Genomic DNA, 21368 nt, shown 5'->3' with positions numbered 1-21368 from the left:
TAATATAATATACTATTATAAATATAACATATTCGATAACTTCATCGTCGTCGTCGTCGTCGTCGTCGGTGGGTGCAGGAAAATCGTCGCGAAGGCGTGGACTCGTTCGGAAGCTGGAGGCGTGTATAGAAAAATGGTGTTTCCGCGGCCTATCGGCGGATGGCTCGAACCGCCGGCGTGGTGGGTTAGGGGCGGGTGGGCGGCTGGGGATGGGTTAGCGCGACGGAGTAGGTCTATATATATATATATGTGGGTAGTATATATATATACCATGAAATGCGAGGAGAAAAATCGCGGAAAACCGTTTATGTGGATCAGTTGCTCCGTTATATATATATATGATTCAATCTTCGCATCTCGCATTGCTGTTACGACAACGGTCGAGTGACGTCGTTTTACCAGTGTGCATGCGTTCCGCTCGCCGCCGACCGTACGACATGTCATGATGTGTAACAGTTACGATATAATATCATATTTTTTTACGTGATATAAAAATACAATATGTCGCGCGTATAACGACAGGAGATTTTCTAATTAATAACTATATTTCGTCTTAATAAATAATAACTTAACTATATTATTATCGTGGTCGTCGCTAACGATCGCCCGTGTTCGTCCGCGCAATAATACTATATTCGATTTTAATAATATATAGGTAGGTATTATGTTGGCCGAGGAGATGTCCGCTGCAACAACGTGAACATCGTGTGCACTTACACGGCGGCCCGCACGTACATAGGTATAGATGTGGCAACTGTCGGCTTGCGATCGGAATGATCTCAGGAGACACTTGCAGATGGCCACCGCTCTCAACCGGGCCAAACCGTTTGGACATACGGCTCAACTTTTCTACAACGGTTTATATAACATTATATACATTAAACATATTATTTTACGATATGGGTATTTATAAATACGTTAAATAATATACCGGGGTCACGCAATGTTTGACCAATCGTTCATTTTTTGTTCTGGGCTAAATATCATTGTGACCGGTTGATTTGCACAGCTTAGATTACAAGTTACAACAGGTCACAAGTAGACCGCAAATCACCCTATTATAGGTATATGTAATCTTCAAATATATTTCAGCATAATATAATATCTTCATGAATTAATAGATTTCTGCATGACATAACGAAGGAGCTCCAGATAATTGGTCGGTAACAGTGGCTTATTCGGGTGACCATCTCCCCCCATTGACCGTATACAATTAATTAGTAATCACTTTTTATTGTTTACGTGCCTATTATAGTAAATTGTATGTGCCCTTCCCTTCTTAAAATTCTAGACGCTTCACTGGTCGATATAACTATACCGAATATACTGCAAACAAATTTTTAAGTGATAAAAATGTTTATTCTTTTTTCAAAATGTTGATTTGTTATTAGTTTCAAATCGAGTAAATATATATTTTCAGTAATTAGTGCTTATTTTGTTAAGAAATTACCCAATATAGGTATTTTCAAATATAACATGTTTACTGATATAAATTTGGTATATTCAGTGGGTCTGTTTTGCAATGGTTATTTTTTGGAGCACCAAAAAAGTGAGTAGGAATAGCACAGAGTAAACTCTAGTTAAGTCAGGTGAGGTGGTGGTGTCTTTGTTATTAGGAAGGGAATACAAGTAAAGAGTATTGTGAATAAACCCTTGACTCTGATAATTTTAAAGTTGGCCACGTTATATATCATACCTAACTGAGATGTTTAAATATACATAATATATGCTTCATGTACTACAGTGACGTGTTATTTACGCACATAATTTAATATAATATACAAGTACCTGTCAGATTATGATTGTTCGTACTGCGTGTGTAATGTGATAGGCACACTATTATCTGAGTTTGTTTTTAAAATTAAAAACTATATATAACCTACCAAAATATAGATACTTATATAGTTATACCTAATACGATTTAAAAACGTACCATAGTGAATAATAAAATTAAACTGTTCCTTGATAATAGCCATGCGTTATACTTTGCCTGTAAATTATTAAAATGCACGCGTGACGAGTGTAATTACATTTATAATTATGGATACAACTTAGGTATATGATATCGTTGTAGGGATATGCAACCGTGGGAGTTAAAATACAACAAGTGGACGCACATACGGTATTTGAGAGATTTGATAAAGGAAATTTAAATAACATTTTGACAAGAACTAAAATTTTAAATCTTATACTATACATTCAAAAAATGTAGTTATACTTAAATATTTTCTATAATATACATTACATTTTGTTAGTTCAATACAGTATAAGATAGTACGGTAACATTTATTCCTACATGTCTGTCCAAATCCCATAGCACTACTTCAAAAAAAGGCGTTCCCCTATACATGAATCATTAATAATATTATCCAAAATATTTCAACTAGGTACCTAACTTTTTATTTATCTTAAAGGTAAATTAAGGACTTCCATAAATCAAAAAACTTCAAACAATCTTAAACATACAAAAATAAAGGCTTCTAACTGTTGCATAATATTTCAAAAATTCTGACTGGAGAAGACGGTATTTCTGAAGTATAGAATTACCAGAAGATTTAACATGCAATATGGTTTACTTTAAATGTACTCCAATCATCCCAGATGACGCTGAACATTCGTTTTCCTTAAAGGTATATTAAATCTTGAAACAGCAAGTCATCCACATTTCAAATTATAACAAAATTCTTGTCTCATAATTTAAATAATTAATAATTTACAAAATAAAGTCTTAGGTACATACATTATGCGTTTGTATTATTCAAATATTATTTATCGCAAATGTAGATAAAATGATTAATAATAAAAGCAGTTTTTTTGTTTACTTGATTAAGTTGCATATTTAATTTTAAATGTTTTGGATTTTTATGGCGTATTTTTTTATTTTACATAATATTTATGTTTATTTAAGATCATATTTGAAAATGTAGGTTGTAACTTGTAGGTGTATTTTTTAGATTTTTACTGATGCAATTCACAGCCCAGCTTATAAATATTTATATTTTACACTGATTAAGGTTGGCCAAATTTCAGTTTGGTGCAGATTTATATAAATTATTACAGTGAATAGTTAAAACATGATTTTGTCGTATCTCTGACATAGTAGCTTATCTCAATAAGACAATAAATCAAAAAAACAAGTTGTTATCTATGATTTCAGAATTTTACATTAAATTGAATTTTACTCGGAGTGTATCCTGTACAATATGTCTATTAAACTTAAATTGGTATAAAAACTGCAGTTAACTAGATAATAAGTATACAACTTACAAATATTTTAATAAATTTCAATATTTCATAGATTTTAGTTTTTACGTAGGTTCACCAAATTGTCTAACTTGCTGAGTTAAATATTTAACAATAACTTATAACAGGTTATTTACCATCAAGGTTTATTATCGGTTGTTTATTTGATAAATTCATTGCATATTTGCATATTTGAAACACAATTTTGTAGTAGATCGTATATTTTTAAAAATATACCTCATTTACAGTTTGCAATATATATTTTTATACTTATCAAATATGAGATAATTACAGTACAACACTGTAAAAAATGCTGTCAAAATTTGAACTTTCAATGCTTATAATAAAAATTGTGCCTGTGTATTTTTAATTTTTTTTTAACTGCTATTGTAGCAATAGGTATATCTGGAGCCTTGAATTAAATTTTTAAGCTGTTTGACCCTAACTTAACCAAGTCTAAAAAATTACAAAATAAACATATGATGAAGCCCACTCATATTGATCAAAATAATTTAGTTAAATGAAATCACATTATTAAGAAACCATGAAAATATGATTAATACTACTCAATTCGCATTGTATAAACTACCTATATTGAGTTAAATAATGTATTTCAATTAGTATATTTGAACAAAATGTTTAGAATTAGAATTTTTAATAATTTTATTATTTATTCATTGTATTCCATGATTTGATCTTAGTATCTTATATTTTCCTAATATTACTATTTTTGAAAGTAACACATACCCATAGGTATTGACAAGCCCGGAATAAGGATCAATCGGGCCCCGGAACATCATACACTTGTGGGTTCCCTTTCGATTTTAACTTCAAAAAATTGTATCACATTTTTACGACTGTATATAATTGTATAATTTCTGTAATATTCACCAATTACAGACTAATTACGTACTATAATTATTCTATACGAATAGATGAAAAATACTCAATATCAATTGTTATACCACCTAGCCACCTAGGTACAATCATAAATAATAAAGACCTACCTATGCCGAGCTAGAGAGCCTTAATAATAATTATTAAGACTCTCTATGGCGAGCTATGCGTACAGCGTATAGATCACACCTCCTATTTTATAAACTTTATCTTATTGCTATCAATTATTATTTATTGGAAATAAATTTAATATTAATTACTACCATTTAGTAATTTTATACGGGATAAAATTAAGAACATTTTTATTTTATAAAATAACTCTTTTAACTATTTTATAATTACTACCTACTAAAATAATTTAATTTTGTTGAAAAGTGTTTAGAACGCATTAAACAAAATATATTTTGAGGATAAAGATACTCCCCCAAAATGAATGTGCTCCCCTGGTTCCCCCTTAATCCGGGTTTGGATATTGGGCGCCTACTCAAACGTGATAAATCACATTGTAATATCATTTATATATAATACAATAGGTCATAGGTGGTAGGTTGGTATAAGGTATATAAAAGTCCAATCATGTTGTGAATTTTTAATTTAGATTCTCCCCCAAAAGTAAAAAACGAAAAGACTATCGTGTTTAGTTTTGTTAAATAGGATTACCAAGCACCCCTGTGGATTTGTGTTGCTTATAATAATATATTACACATCACAATACAACACAGTTTACTCTGGTATATTATATATAATTATAATGTCTACTACTAACCCCTCGATAATCGATATATTTAAGACATAAGAGGGGTCAGGAGTCATTGCAATATTTGAATTCTCTCTCAGACCCACGAACCACATTACACATTCATGTAGAATCATTTTTTACAGTTTTTGAGTATATAATTAATAATTATTCATATAAAATCACTTATTGAAAAAATTATAGAAAATAATACTGTGTATGGTTTGATATTGTGTGATTATTCGACTTAAAAAAAATGTTGTATATTTAATTAATTAATATTAAATTGTTTTTAGACAAACTATCAAAAATATTACACTAAAATTTTTGTACTGGGTGATTTTTTTGGCCTGAGATTATTTAAAAGCATATAACAAAATAACTATTAATTTTTCATGCGGATGCGTTTTGTCTAAATGTTTCGTATGGCCCCATACGGAGTGAAAAAACAGTAATAGCGCCCACATCTTTTCAGTCTTGTCAAAAATGCTTTTGAAATGGTATTTAAATACAGATTCAAAAACACTCATTCAGAAAGTATTTCAAATACTCTTAAAGGAGCACACAACAAAAATAAAAAATTCTTTAAATTTTTTTTAAATGTTAAATTATTGTAGTTATGGTTATATGAAATGATTTTGTAAAGATACGATGTAAAAAAAAATATTACTTTAAGAAATATTAAGAGATGTAGAATAGCCGCTTGACGTCACTGGGCTTGAGTCATCGTAATTGCCTATCTTATTCGTGTAAAAGTTCCTTGCTTCACACAACGGTTTATCAACCTAAATATTTTCTTTTTAAAATTTAATTGACGTATAAATGTGTGGTTTTATGTGTTTAAGACTATGCAAGAATCATTATTTCAATATGACGTTTAGTTTTTTAAGTATTAAAAATCTTAAAACAGACATTTTGGTTAAACGGCGGACCCGTTGTTCGAACCCCACGCGCCGCTCGCCATGACGTGCGGTTTAACCAAAATGTCTCTTTTAAGATTTTTAATATTTGAAAAACTAAACATCGTATTGCAATTCTGATACTTGCATCGTCTTAAACACATAAATCCATATTTTTACATGCAAATTAAATTGCAAAAATAAAATGTTTAGGTTGATAAATCGTTGTGTGAAGCGAGGAACTTTTACACGTATAAGATAGGCAATTACGATGACTCCGGCCCAGTGACGTCACACGTCTTTTTTCAATTGCTCATAACTTATTGAATAATGTGAGTAGAAATGTAAAATCTATACCATTATCCTTAGAATTGAACATTCTTTCAAATAAAAAAACTTATTTTTTGAGTTGTGTGCTCCTTTAAGAAAAAGTATAAATACTTGGCGAGTATTTAAAGACTTTTGTAATGCTTATTTAATTTCACAAGTAGCACGAAGGTATGGCAATTCATTTTGTAATCAGTACTATTTTAAACTAAAGATGTCGCATTTAGGCCATTTAGCTATCATTCGTACTTTGTACTACACTACTATCTAGTATCTACTCTATTTTATACTAAAAAATGAAAATAAATATACATTTTTTATATTTTGATTCTATAATAGTTAGGTATTAACTAAACAATAAACAGTTATAACTTATTAATGAAATATAAAATAAATAATTGGGACTTGGAGCGGGGTAGTGGTTGGCCACTTATAACTAAACCTTTGAAGACACCAGAATGGGTGACCGTTCGGGTTTTTTGTGACGAATTCTTGCTCCACATAAACGGTCTTGACCGTACCAACTGTAACCCCCACACAAACCATGTTGTCAAAAGTAAAAAAAAATATTGAATAAATAATTAATACTCCAATAAATGTTTGATCATTTGATTTTAGTTATAAATAAAATAATATATCTAATGACTAACAAAAAAAAATCTGAAATGTGACGAATTCTTTTGCATTTTTAAAAGTATACGATTCATACACAGTATTTAATATACTTTCTGAATGCTTAGTTTTTAAATTAAGTGTTTACCCATTTAAAAAGTATTGTAAATAGTATAAAAGTATTTAAATACATATTTTGTTCAAACATATATGACTGGATCTTTATGATATACGTATAAAAACGTTTCGATGTGCGTCTTCAAGTTGTAAATTAATTCAGCGATAATCTGACGGTATATTATACACAATATGCTAATCGCAAATGCAGTTCAACGCCCATATTATTGTATCTTAAAAGCGGTGGCGTGTTTGTTTACAGATCCGTATGAGGTAGTCAACGCGGCCAGCAGTCGGCTTGTTGCCCAAGCGGCCGCAGGCTCGGGACAAATACAATTGTGGCAGTTCCTGTTGGAGTTGCTGGCCGATTCCAACAACGTTGGATGCATTTGCTGGGACGGTCCCGGAGGCGAATTCAAGCTGATTGACCCTGATGAGGTAGCTAGGCGTTGGGGCGAACGCAAGTCGAAGCCCAACATGAACTACGATAAGCTCAGCAGAGCTCTCAGGTATTAAAATAAATATTTTCGTTCAGTGGCGGTAGCCCGGATTATGCTTTTTTTTTTCGAGGGAGGGGGTCAAAAGTTCATTGTATAGAGGAGATACTTGTACAATTAGATCTCTCATCATTTTATTTTCGGTTGCAATGAGAACATTTTAGACTTCTGCAGCAACTATTATATACAAACTACAATTTTAATACACGGTTACGTCTTGGTCTTATGTAATACGTTCACTGCGTATCAATGAATGCATTTTTAATTATCCTGAAATTTCATGTGGGGCCGCAGCCTCCTTAGATCCTCCTGCATATTCAGCTGTTAGATACTAAATATTTATGTAACACATTTACGAGCAACGGTAATACCTATATTGTACATAGCTAAGTACCTAAAATATATAATTCTAAACTATTTAACTTAATCGATAGATTATTGAATTCGTGTTCACTTTTATCTAATTATATGGAAACTTGTTAGTGAATAATATTATTTTGGCTCTTTGGCTCTCTTGACGTATCTGTACTGACACCTCCTTTCCTCCTTTAAATCAAAAGTTAAATTTACGAGTTTTGGTTTTGTTGTACTAGAAATAATTGCGTTACACGCACACGTTATACATTCCCATATAATACAGGCATACTCTATACACGAGGAAAAATAAGGGAAAGGTATAGGCTTTTAAAAATTTAAAGTACAAGGATCACTAAAATCGACACAGCTTCTAATTATAGTGCATAATATTACAAAACATAAGAGGTTGGTCGGCATCATCAATTTTAGGTCATTAAATCCCTATGTCACTACAAGCGGTGTCATTTTTACTGAATGTGTTGTGTATACAACAAATATTAATTTATCTTTTAATTAGTAAAATCTAATCTAATCTAATCGATAAGAAAACTTTCTTCTTTTTCCGATCATTCAAATACATAATTTTGTTTAAAACTATTTTAATATGTATTATTGTATATTATATGATTTATGTGGCGTTGTCATAATATTGTACCATTTTCGCAGGTACTATTACGATAAGAACATCATGACTAAAGTTCACGGCAAACGTTACGCGTACAAGTTCGACTTTCACGGGCTGATGACAGCGTGCCACCAGAGCCAGCCGCAGATGCCGGCGGCGCAGTCAGGCCCTCAAGCGGCCGCTGGCCCATCATCGGTCGCCGTGCCGTCTGCGCCGTCGCCATCCGATTTTGCCGGTGGCCTGTACGGCCAGCAGCACGCTTCTGCTTCCGGCCCACCGACCGCCATATTTCCGGCCGGGCCGTCCTACTGGGCCACATCCGCCGCGGGCCTTTCTACTCTATACCAACATCCGGCCGGGCCGCGGTATCCGCCGTAACTCAATAAGTCATAGTAATATTGACCATAGGGACTGATTATCGAACTTTTCGAACCCCCGAACACCCCGAACTTCGATATTTTCGTAGTACAGTTCCAAGTTCATTGGAAACCGATGCTCGAAATCGAATACTTCAAACTCGAAACGTTTCAAACAGTTTCAGAAAAAGCAAATTCCATGTCGATACTATTATAAATATAATTAGTATTTAAAAAAATATAAATAGCCGTACCCTATAGACTATTGGGTATAGAATACCTTTTTTATTTCACGAATTTCCCGTATGGCCGATAAAAATTGTCACCATTTCATAATTATTGCGTTGTAATTCGTCTGGAGTTCGAGGGTTCAATGTGTTCGAAAAGTTCGAGTTTGATCTCAATTCGAATTTAAATTCGTGAAAATTTAAGTTTGACCATTCCCATAATGCACCCAATAGCTGTATACCCTCGCGCTGCAGTTGTCGCACTTTCCTATGACCAAGTATTATTTCGACTGTCGAACACACTTTGTCGTTGAAATAATTGCATAATGAATAATTATTGTTTTGGACATGGATTCCAATAATATATATTGTTCAACATTCTGTTTTGTAGCAAGTATCGAAATGAAGCGTGGTTATCATGAAGCACGCAAACACAATATTATAGGTATACACTTATTATTATTGATATTTCAATTGTTTCTATGCATAAAAACGTGCATTGTACCTAATTAGTAATAATACTTTAGAAGTTAACCCCGCCCTACTACCGTCACTAATTACACGGGGGGTGATCCACTATTTTTCTCAGTATTATGTGACCTATTATAAGACGTAGGTAAGTGCGTGAGAAATTTTATTTCAACAAATATGTTTATTGATAATCGTTTAAAAACTGTCAACATGACTTTCAATTTTTCATTGTATATAATATTATACTGTGTCATTATAAAAAGATAATTATATAAATATTGCAAGATAATACAACATGCATATACTCGTACACTACAATTTACAATTTTAAAATATACCTACTCATAACTTGCTTCAAAATTATATCAAAACAAATAAATGACCTAGTGGGGCCCTGGATAATAATCCTTATCTTTACATTTGATAATTGAATATTAAAAATAGGTAATAGAATAAAATGGATTATTCTAAACTTAAAATTTGGTTTGTCATTGTTATGAGATGGATCATGGATACAATAGTATTATAGGTGCAATATACAGGTACGACATCTTCTTAAAAAAAATTTATATTTTTGTCATTAATTTACATTAATAATACACCCAAGTCTCAAATATCCAACTAATTATTAATATTAGGTATAATACTTCCAAGTGAAAATGATCTCATGAAAAGTGATTTCAAATTAATATAGTCGTAAAAAAAATTACATTAAATGACTGTTTTTACATGTTATATAGGTAGGTACTTAAAAGTTTGTATGGCAAATTAGTATTTAATATTTGGTTATCGAAATCTGAAATTAATTGAGTGTCTCGCGAGCGGCTTTCTCATAAATTCGTTTATTTTCCGGATTGATGCTCCACGAGTGGGGTCGTGACTCGTGAGCTAGGTTGACCCACAGTCCTAAAAACCTGGAAACTCCCTCGTACTTATCTATATACAATACCCAGTATAGAATTTTACATTTATAATATCATTATAATTATGTACTCTGTACTTGACTTCACCACGCGTATACTGCCGTACATGACCATCATCCGTATTAGTAGGTATATCTAAACGTGTGTTTGATTCGAATACGATCGACATCCTCTAGCAATGACTCTTATGTGGCTTAGTGATATACACAAGCATAGGGGGGTTGATGAGGCTAAGCCCCCTCCCAAAAGTCCGTTAAGACTTTTTGGACTTTTTCCAACAGTTATTGTGAAGGAACAAAGCCCCCACGATTTAGGTTTTTTTGAAAAACAAGAGCCCCCTTCCCCAAATAATTTCAACGGATTGTCGCTTATGTACACAAGTGGTAAATACTTACATCGTAAGCCGTCCCAGCTTTCGAAGTGAACCATTAATTATTTCATCGGTGTATTGAGTTAAAAATGTATACAGGTATAATATATACAGTTTGAAATAAAATATTAATAGTTTACTACTGTACTAACTGCATTATGTGATGAATAAATCGTATATATTATGGTGTTATATTGGAAGTGATGGCCAATAGCCACTATCACACGTCAACTGCATTTGAATTATGATATAGGTCTGCATAATACATACATCTCGGCTACCTTATGTCCTCATCGTTAAGTCATAAAAAAATGTTTAAATGTTTTTATTCAGAATTGTATACTATGACTATTGTGCAAAATACTGCAGCGCGCGGTCGATATTAGGTTATTAAGTTTATTATTATGCACCGTATACAGTAAAAAGTTCCTTTAAGTCTTCAAAACATAGGTACTATATATAATTTGTAAAATAATATCAATTGTAAATATATAAATATTGTCGTGTTATTTTTTAATTATATTCTGAGTATTTTTATTTCCACGAGTAATTCTCGTATTATTTAACGTAATATTAATTACGTGTATTTGGTACTTCAAAATCAAAAGTCTACATTAATATATTTTGGTACATATAAAAAGAAATATGTGTTATAACTTTTTAAGTTTATAACTAAATAACGTAAGACAAATATTTTTCTCATTAATTTTAAATTATTATAATATATGCTTTAAATTAATTTACAATGAGTATATGTGTCTGTAATAATAATAATAGCAGTACATAAAAGGCAAGTTAGAATCAAATCAACCAGCTGTAATATTTTTCTTGAACCATGTTCACAACTATTTTTCGTATTATGTGATAATATTTATGTTTTTAAAATACACAATACTATATGAGCTAAAAGGCCAAACGCTGTGTGACATAAAAAATCATTTTTACAGGAGAGCAGATTTAAAATTTAAAATTATTGTACACCAAATAATTGTGTTGTAGATTTTTGTTTTCCGGTCTTGCAACTTATTTATTTGTAAAATATTCTGTAGATTAAATAAATTATTACTCTCAAGTTTTAGCTCTTAATTTTTTTTTCAACGTAATTTTAATTTTCTTTTAAAATTAAATGGGACTTATTATAAATGCCAATTATAGTATATTTTTACCGTGGTCATACGAGGTTTATTGAAGAACATACTAAAAATTGCTAATTAAATAAAAACTCTAATTAGTTAATAATATAAATAGTTAAAATGTACTTTAGACTAATTTTCTGATATACTAAATTAAATACTCGTATGCATGTGTACTCGCGGCAAAAAGGTTGAAAAATGACTAGAACTTTTTATTACTGCCAAAAATAAAAATTAGCCTTTTTCATCAAATTTATTTAATATTTAATGCTTATTATTTTATGCTAATTAAAGACATCAAATTTTTAAATGTAAGAAATATATATATATATGTATTATATATAATCATTGTTATAATTTAAAATTTGTATTGAATATAAGTCACCGACAATTTCTAAAAAGAAAATTATTTTATTTCATCAATTCTTCAGCAAATGTGTAATAATATAACAAATACAAATAAATAATTAAAGAAAAAGTATAGTTTACCCATCAAGTAATAAAAACAAAATACTGTCGGGAAATTAAAGCTAATTATGAAAAATAAAAATAAAAGTATACTCCACTCATTATAGTAAAAATGAATATTCAAAATAAATAAATAATATCGTATCTAAGGTACTGCTGGAATTCATGATAGTAATATTACTTTTATTATTTGAATTAATTATATTATCTATTAACCTGTTAAAATTTAAAGTATAAACTCACAAGACTTAAGACACAACAAAAGCACAATAAGTCATTGAATAAAATGTTTTTGACAAGAATAACGAGTACGGACTTAGAACATGGTAAAACATTTATTGTATGTCTCATTAATTTAGGGCTTGTTATAATTGTGCACTAAAAAAACATAAACCTAAATTTTTACCGTTTTTAATTACTATACGTCGGTTGTTATATTTTGTATTTTTTGAAACAGAAAATGCATTGCTACATGGAATGTCGATGGTACTAAGATATTCATACCATTAATAATTAAAACATTGGATTTCTTTGAATCTTAGTAGAACATAGAAATAAATGTATATCAATATAAACTTATAACCTGTTTATATGGAATCTGAAAAATCAATCAGTGATAATTTTACTATCAGATATAGACTACAATGATGCGTGTGCAATGTACATGTATATTGACATATTGTATATTTATATATATATATATATATATACAGGGCGTTCCAGATAATAAGACAATAAACTTAATACTAGGTACGATATATGTCATATGATAATATTCACTAATAATTATGTTGATTTATTACTAAACTATTTTCTATAAACATTGAGTAGTAAATTAAAATGTGCAATGTTGAAATGCAATTGATAAATACTAACATGTTTGAAATAAACAAAATTAAACATTTTAAAAACGAGACAACTATCTAATTAAATAATAATTCATGTATAGAACGTTAATGTATAATACATTATATAATATTGTATAGGTAGTTTTTTGGTGAAAAAACCGCTGTAGTTGTTACAAGGATGCATTTTATTTGATCTCATATTCTCATATAAGTACTAATGGTGTGGCGCCGAACCCATGTATTAAAGGGGCAACCACCCATTCTTGCAGTTGGAGGTAGGTGTGTTGATGAATATGTGGTAAGTAAATCTGAGTATTGAATTTTGGGAATAATATTGTTCATTAGTATCTCTTTAGATTAGTGCGTATATGTATGATGCCATTGTAAATAATAACACAAAATATAGCTATTCTAATACCAAAGCCCTATCATTTTAAATGATATTTATACGTAACTGGCGTAGTAAATAAAAAAAATCTTTCCCTATCGTATATTCCAAATTACCAGACACTTGTGTGCGTCCATCAGCATATTATATCCCAAACTTACAGCGCACTATTCTCTACTCACGGCAGGCAATGCTGTAGATTTTTATATTTAACATGTTGACTGCCATGAGACACTTATATGGCTGGTCAATCGAAATTTGGCAAAATGTTTAAGAGGAAATTATAATGGTTTTGTTGATCATAATAATATCATATGAATACTGTACGTATATTATATTGTAATTGTATACCAAATATTTCTGGTACACACGTGAAGACAATAAGACATAAACAATTAGTATCATCGAATTAGTCACTCAGTGACGTAATTTCAGTTTTAAATATAAAGGGGCAACCGTTTTGACCAGCCCAAATGAGTTAACATAAAAAACCCTATCACTTCTCTGGCAAGCAAATAATATATATTTTCTACTTACATTATATTTTACAAAAATAATTGCACGTTCAAGTTAAAGCTCAGTAAACTAATATTTTTTAATGTTGTAATATAGTCTTTTTATTTTTTTAATTGTTGGATAAGTTTTGAGAAATTTCTTATCAAATTATAAAATATTAGATATAAAAATAAAACATTTCTTAATTTCTAACTCAAAATAATTAGCCATTATCGTGAATCTTTTATTACATTTTCAAGATATTGATGAGCCAAAAATGTATCGGCAATAGTTAAAAAAATTAATAACCTAACCAAAAATATCTTATGCCAATAAGTAGCTTATAAAGAGTCAATTTATTTTGAAAATTTATGGTGAATAATCCTCATAATTGTTCGTTGAAAATGTATATTTGATAATTGTAGCATAATTTTAATGATTTGTAGTGAAATTATATTCAATTATATAAACAATTTACATTTTTTTGAAAAATAGACAAGATTCAAAAAAATATGAAAAATTACACAAAGTAAAGACACTATAAGTATAGCATTAGCGTGATATGGAACTTTATTACTCGGTGGAATAGTCACAAAAAAATTATCGAAAAAAATGTTTTATTCACTAATTCATTCTCTTCTTCTTAGTTATAAATATTTATACATGGTTTTTCAGATAACATCTAATATTAAGAGGTCATGAAAGTAAATTATTCATTATAACATGCTGCTACCTAATAATATGGAATTAAAAAACTGAATAATTGAATAAAACAGTATAAACATACTAGACAATAATGCACATGGATATTAAAACTTTTGTCCAGTTGTAAAGTCATCGTCCACCTGGCAGTAATAATAGTATATGCTACAACAGTCTTCTCAAGCTTCAAAATAATTTTTTTATGTCAGGTAAAGTTATCGTCATTTAAAAACATAATATTTTGATTCATTACGTGGTTTATCCGGTAGGTATTATAAATAAAAAATAAAAATGTTCTCAACTGTTATCATTTAACTTTACTAAAACTTATCAACAGTTTTTATTTCCATGTTTACCTGTTCTTGCAGTAATTACAATTATTAATTTTTAGGCTTAGTGATACTTCAATCATGCAGTACTCAAATAACATTAACAAAAATGTAACATTATCAAATGTAAACAAAACAAAAAAGCAGTGACAGATTTATTGAAATTGTTTGGTCTATTTATTTATATTATGCATTTTTCTCTTTATGTGCATATTGCACATTTCACTTCTATATCAATTCGATCCTTTTTAAAAACAAATATCAAACAATCAAAAGTATAATATATACAATATTACCGGCCACGTCGATTAGATGGTGAGAAGTGAAGAACTAAATTAAAATTTTTATTGACAAGAATTGTAGAAAAAAACTCTCATCATTGAAATAAATGCGCGCATGTTTCATTATTGCATATCCGAAGCGCCGTATTACATTTTTGTTGTACATACCTCAATAAATTGGTATAAATAATTTTTCTGAATATAGTGCAACCTTTTATTAAGATAATATATATTTCAGCGTTTTATTAAATATGTCTATACTTTATCCATGAATCTAAAAACCAAAATTATTTTAAGTGATTCTGATTTCTGACTACCACATCTAAATATTAGTATCAGGGGATAATTGTCTGTTTAATATGAAATATACTTAATGATTCTATACATATTCCAAAATCATCGCTATTAAGCTGCTATAATATACATTATACATGGATTGTTTTGTTTTGACAAATTTAAATTTAATGTATATTTTTCTACTCACGAAAAGATTACTTTTAGTATGTTTAATGTTTTTAAGTTCGATACTCTGTATAATAAATACTTCTTACTAAATGTCCATTGAAATAAAAATTATAAAATTGAAAATAATCATTTATATGGAATTTTGAATTTAAAAACGGGAAAGTAGATAACATTTATATTTTATAAAAATATGAATTTGATTCTATCTTTGCTACGAATGAACAATTTCAGCCTAATAAGATACTTGGATAATGCAATTTTTCTACTCAAAACCTAAAATTTAATACTATACATTTTTAAAACCTCAATGTACCAAATAGTTTAATTTTGAGTAAAATTGTATGATATCAACTTGGACAATTTTTTATCGTTATTATATTCTTTTTTTCTCTTTTTTGTGATAGTTTTTTTTCTTATAATACTTAAATAAATAACAATAAACAAATATCACAACAATTATTAACTAAATGAGATAAAATACAAATAAAAAAAAAAATGTACTTATTTAATGCCAAACACTACCTATACGGCTATACTGAACATCAGAACAACTATTTTAACCGTTCACATTAAATGATTACACAAGTTTCATAATTATAATATGTTACGTGCTTTAATTCTTTACAGATAGTACCTATCGTTTATATCTTGGGTGATGGAAGATTTTAGAGATGAAGAAGTTGTCATTAACTTGAAACTATTGAAACAATATCGTTTTTATCACATGCTGAAGTTCAATGAGACAAAGATTTTGAACTGTAATGTTTACCGTCTGATATTATTTCTTTACGGATCAATTATGACCTGTATGGTAGTTTACGGTAGTATAGTGTTGTTCGTCGAGATGGATGATATCATAAGTGAGGCTGATCTATTTATTGTCATTTTCCTTACAATCAATTTTTTTTTCTGCGTGTGGAGGATATGCACTGTTTTGAGCAAAAGTAACACCATTTGTGACTTGATAAACGTTTCACGGTTTAATTATCTAACAAGTAAACATTGTTGTAAACATTTAAATGTTCTATACGACTATCGTGAAAGAACGATTAAGATCACCAATTACTTTTTTGTATTCTCGATGATAGTTCTTATGCAGTGGATAATATTTCCAATCTTGGCGATCACGTTCAAGAAATCTGATTTCGAAAATATTCGCTCAGAAAACGTTATGAACTTTCGTTTTCCTGTATCTACACACACTTACAATCAATATTTTTTTATATTTTACATAATGGAAGTAGCGATAGTTACTTTTCCCATTTACTTAATAATCGTAATGGATACATTAGTATTGTCTTTCTGTTGCGTTATAATTGCTCAACAGGAAGTCTTAAGTCTAGCTTTCAGAAACATCGGACACGAAGAAAACTCACAATTGGGTAAGATTTATTGAAACTATTAATTTTATGTTTAACTTATAACGCATTTCTTTATCATGTCAGGAGTGGCAATATCATATTTTTCCAAGTAGCTTAAAATAAAAAGTAAAACAATTTACATTTTTCAGAATTATTATTTATGCTAAATTCAGAATGCAATTTTATACGCCAACCAGTTATAAACTTAATTTCTTTTGCATAATAAAAATTGTTTTTAATTACTTTTACAGAATATTATGAAGATTTTAAATCAGTTCTGGGTGATCAAATTCAACTTAATCTGTAAGTATTAAAACTTGAGAGTAGTCAGTTAATGAAAATTATTTAATGAAAAATGTTACATGATCATTTAACATACCTAAGTACAACATAATTTTTTCATAAAGAAGTCAAGTAGAAAAAGCCAAAGAAAACATATAGGTTTGGCAAATAAAATATAACAATGTTAATACTAGAATGATTCAAGTCATAAGATTTGAAATCATCATCTTAGCTTCAGTATTAATGATAGACTCATATAATCTTTATCTAAAAATATGCACAATAAATTAAAAGTCTAAAACTTAGCGTAAGACTTGACTACTTGTAATGGTAAAATTTGATTATAGTACAATTTAATTAAAATAATGAATTTGGCCGACGCCGATAAAATTCTGAGAGCTATAGATGCTATAATAAATGCTAATAAATGCTATAAAAAAATCGGTCATGGTGGGGGGGCCAACTTCACGCACGTTATGCAGGTGCCTATAGGTAAATTAATAATAGTGACTTCAGCTTGAAGGTAGTATACGTGGGAAATGATGGGGTAAACGAGTTTCTAGTTGATTTTTGAAAACAATAAGATAAACTCAATCGAAAACAAATGAAAACAACTGTTAATATGAATGATAAAATAAAAATTAATATAATAGTCACAAATATCAGTGGTAAGCATATGGAATAACCATATTGAAAAAAAATCTACTCAATACTGAAAACTGAATTTATTTATTGTGTTCCGGATGTCCAAGGAAGATCGAGCACAAATAAATTAAATAGACACTTTCGAACTTATTATTACTTTCTATACTTGAAATTGAAAAAGAACACTTACAAATTACAATACAATATTAATGATTAATATAATATTATATAATATGATCTGACAAAATAAATGATCTGTTGATAACAACAATGTTCTGCCGATATTACTCTAAAATTCAACTGACACGACTTGCAATGCGAGCCAGGCCTGTAACCAAGCCGTTTGCCTAGAATTGCTGTCACAGCAAATCCTTCCTGCAGACAGTCACCGTTCTACAATATTTACACTATTCTATAGCATGCTTACTAATATAATCAAAGATTTTTAACAATTATATTCAATTAGAAACATTAAAATAAAATATATTACTTTAAGTAATAACATTTACATTTTTCATTTTAATCGTGATATTGATTGGTGGGGTTAATTTGGCTGTTTAGAAGACCTTAGTCTCCCCTCTCCCCTAAGAGCCCCCCTCTCCCCCTTAGCTGCTCTTAGATTTATAGTCAAATTATGTTTACCAGACCAATTACATCACATCTTCAACACACTCAATTAAGTTAAATTTTTTTTTTTGATTCATTATTAATATTGAAATCAATACCGATATTACTGGTTCATTAAGTTTACCTATATGACTCAAATATGTTTTTTTTATAAAACGACTCATATTGTCTAGAATTACTTTAATAAGCATTAGTTAGTCGTTACTTGTTAATTTATCCTTTATTTTAATACCTACGTTTTCAAAAATTGATAGTAAGAAAAATAAATTATTTTTAAAAATCAAAAAATCATAACAACTTATGTAGTTCCACAACAACGAAAAATAAGTTGACTCAAAATATAAAATTAAATGTTAACCTATCATATTATAATTATAAGACGGCATCATTATTGACGTGTTTTAAAAATAGTTTTCTATAACTTAAATTAGTAAGTTGTAATGCATTATTTATAATTCGCATGAACCATTGAATGCAATATGTTTACTAAATTTTAGTCATTGAACGTAATATTGAATTATATTTTAATTACCAAAATAGTTCAAGATGTTTGACTTTAATATCATGTTATTTTAATAAAACCTATCTTTTTTTTTAGGAAAATTAAATCATATTATTCACTAATGAGGAATATTATTTTAGTACAAGTTGCGATGTCTTCAACATTTTTCATAATGGTGGCATATGTGTTGATCGTGGTAAAATTTTTAATTTAAAGTTTATTATAATACGTACGTTTCTTCAGCACCACCTCCCCCCCCTCCATTTTGAATTTCATAAATTTTAGATATTTAACTTACAAATTAGGGAGAATTAGAGTGACTGGTTTTGAAATTTGTGCGGCACTAGATCAAGTTTAAAAATGAAAATATGATGGGGAAATCAGTTTTTCATCTTTCGGGAGGGGCTGAGGAAATAGCAATAAAATGAAAACTCTCCTGGTACTTAAAAGCTTGAATACTCCATTTCAAAATAGGTAACGCAAATTCACGCTAATTGCTTGCTAATTATTGAGGTGGGAAAAACCACTAAAAATTTAGACTATGAGGGTAATGGAGAAAAGTTTCTATACTTCTTTATATAAATGTAGGTATCCTACTTGGAATCCAATATTTTGTCATCACCGTGTTCATTAGTCAAACGATCCACTATAAACTTTTGATATTTAAATTCTATTAAGACATTTTTCATTTCATAATCTGGAGCAAAATTATTTTCTAAATATATCGATGTATAAAATATATAGGACAATGATCGAATGGTTTATTATTATCAGCTGTTAAGCTGATAGAGTCTAGTTGAAATAATAAAATGTATAGAAAGTTGTCTGAAATCTTCCATGGTACCCTTTATTATCACTTCAGTATCATACTATATTACTATCATTCAAAATTCCAAATGCATAGTATGCATAAAAAAATATTGCTGTACGATACTTAACATTTTATACGTGAATATTTTCATTGCAAATATTGGCAACCATTTATATATGTGTAAGTTTATAGTAATTTTTACCAAGACGTAAGTATATGGGTGTAAAATAAAAAAAGGTTAGTGTGTAATACTGAATATAATCATTAATATATGATTTCGTTTTTTTTTAAAGGTTTGCTTTTCAAAGGATTCAAATCAAATTCTTACTATTATCAAACTCGGTTCATCAGTCATCTTTATTGGTTCAGAGATTTTTTTATATTGTTATTTATTTGGCAGCATGAATCTTAAAGTAAATCGTTATTGTTCACAAAGCTTTGACTTTATTTGAATACATATTTTTTATAGAGAGAATCTGTTAACTTTTCTCTATATTCTTGTGATTGGACGAAAATGGATAACAAATTTAAAAAGTTATTATTACTAACAATGCGGATGAATAATGCTAATAATTTGATGATTAAAGCTTCACCGAAAAAAGTCGTCGACTTACAAATGTTTGCTAACGTAAATTAGTGTTAATGTTAAAAAAATTACACAGTACATATTTTACACACACCTGCCTACTTAAATACAAATACACAATATGACTAATGTTGTTTCAGGTCATATCGATTGCTTACAATGTTATTTCTGTCATGCTGAAAAGCATGGATTCAAATAATTAAATTACAGAATAAATCTTATATTTAAAGTTAAATTTATGTAGGCAACATTAAAATATCTATAGGAACTACAGTGTAGATTCTGCACCATTCTATATATATATAAGTATTTTATTGAAAAATGTAGTCATTCGAATTCAGTTTATTATAAATAGGTAGGTAGATTTTTGACAACAATTTATTTCAAGATTTGTTGTATAATATATTATACACAGAACCTAATTTGATTAAATCACTATCATCCCATTTTTATGTTCAAACTATGCAATTATCAATATTTTAAATTTTCACATTTGGAGTATTCTCAAAAACCCTATTTGAAAGTACATTGTTACTTACTACTTAGCCAATTAGATAATATTATACAAAATATATTATATCATTTTTGTGTTTTTACTTTTCATTGTATGATCGTAATTGTTAATTGTTTGATATTGTGCAAATTAATGAATACAAATAATTACTAGGTAAACTTTTAATAAGTACTATAATATTGTAGTATTCAATTCAAAACTAAACAGTGTTTCGTGTTATGTCTTAATTTGTAATTCCTGTATAATACTTAAAATCAATCATCGGTTGATATAG

General features: G+C 29.1%; 2 protein-coding genes across 2 annotated transcripts; both read left to right on the top strand.

The window, feature by feature from the left end:
* The first annotated feature begins 355 nt into the window (after positions 1-355).
* LOC111032686 (transcriptional regulator ERG homolog) lies at positions 356-10688 on the top strand. Its single transcript, XM_022313153.1, has 3 exons — positions 356-857; positions 7094-7340; positions 8352-10688. Exons 1-3 carry the CDS (start codon positions 746-748, stop codon positions 8686-8688), a joined length of 696 nt encoding a protein of 231 aa, XP_022168845.1. The 5' UTR covers positions 356-745; the 3' UTR covers positions 8689-10688.
* A 5733-nt stretch (positions 10689-16421) lies between these two features.
* LOC111032856 (odorant receptor 22b-like) lies at positions 16422-20934 on the top strand. Its single transcript, XM_022313358.1, has 6 exons — positions 16422-17148; positions 17379-17430; positions 19280-19379; positions 20288-20407; positions 20464-20622; positions 20721-20934. Exons 1-6 carry the CDS (start codon positions 16422-16424, stop codon positions 20781-20783), a joined length of 1221 nt encoding a protein of 406 aa, XP_022169050.1. The 3' UTR covers positions 20784-20934.
* The last annotated feature ends 434 nt before the right edge of the window (positions 20935-21368 follow it).

The sequence above is a fragment of the Myzus persicae genome, unplaced genomic scaffold, assembly GCF_001856785.1.
Source record: "Myzus persicae strain clone G006 unplaced genomic scaffold, MPER_G0061.0, whole genome shotgun sequence".
In the NCBI taxonomy this organism is placed as follows: Eukaryota; Metazoa; Arthropoda; class Insecta; order Hemiptera; family Aphididae; genus Myzus; species Myzus persicae.
Note: the sequence above shows the minus strand (reverse complement) of the source record. Positions and strands in the feature narration are given on the sequence as shown.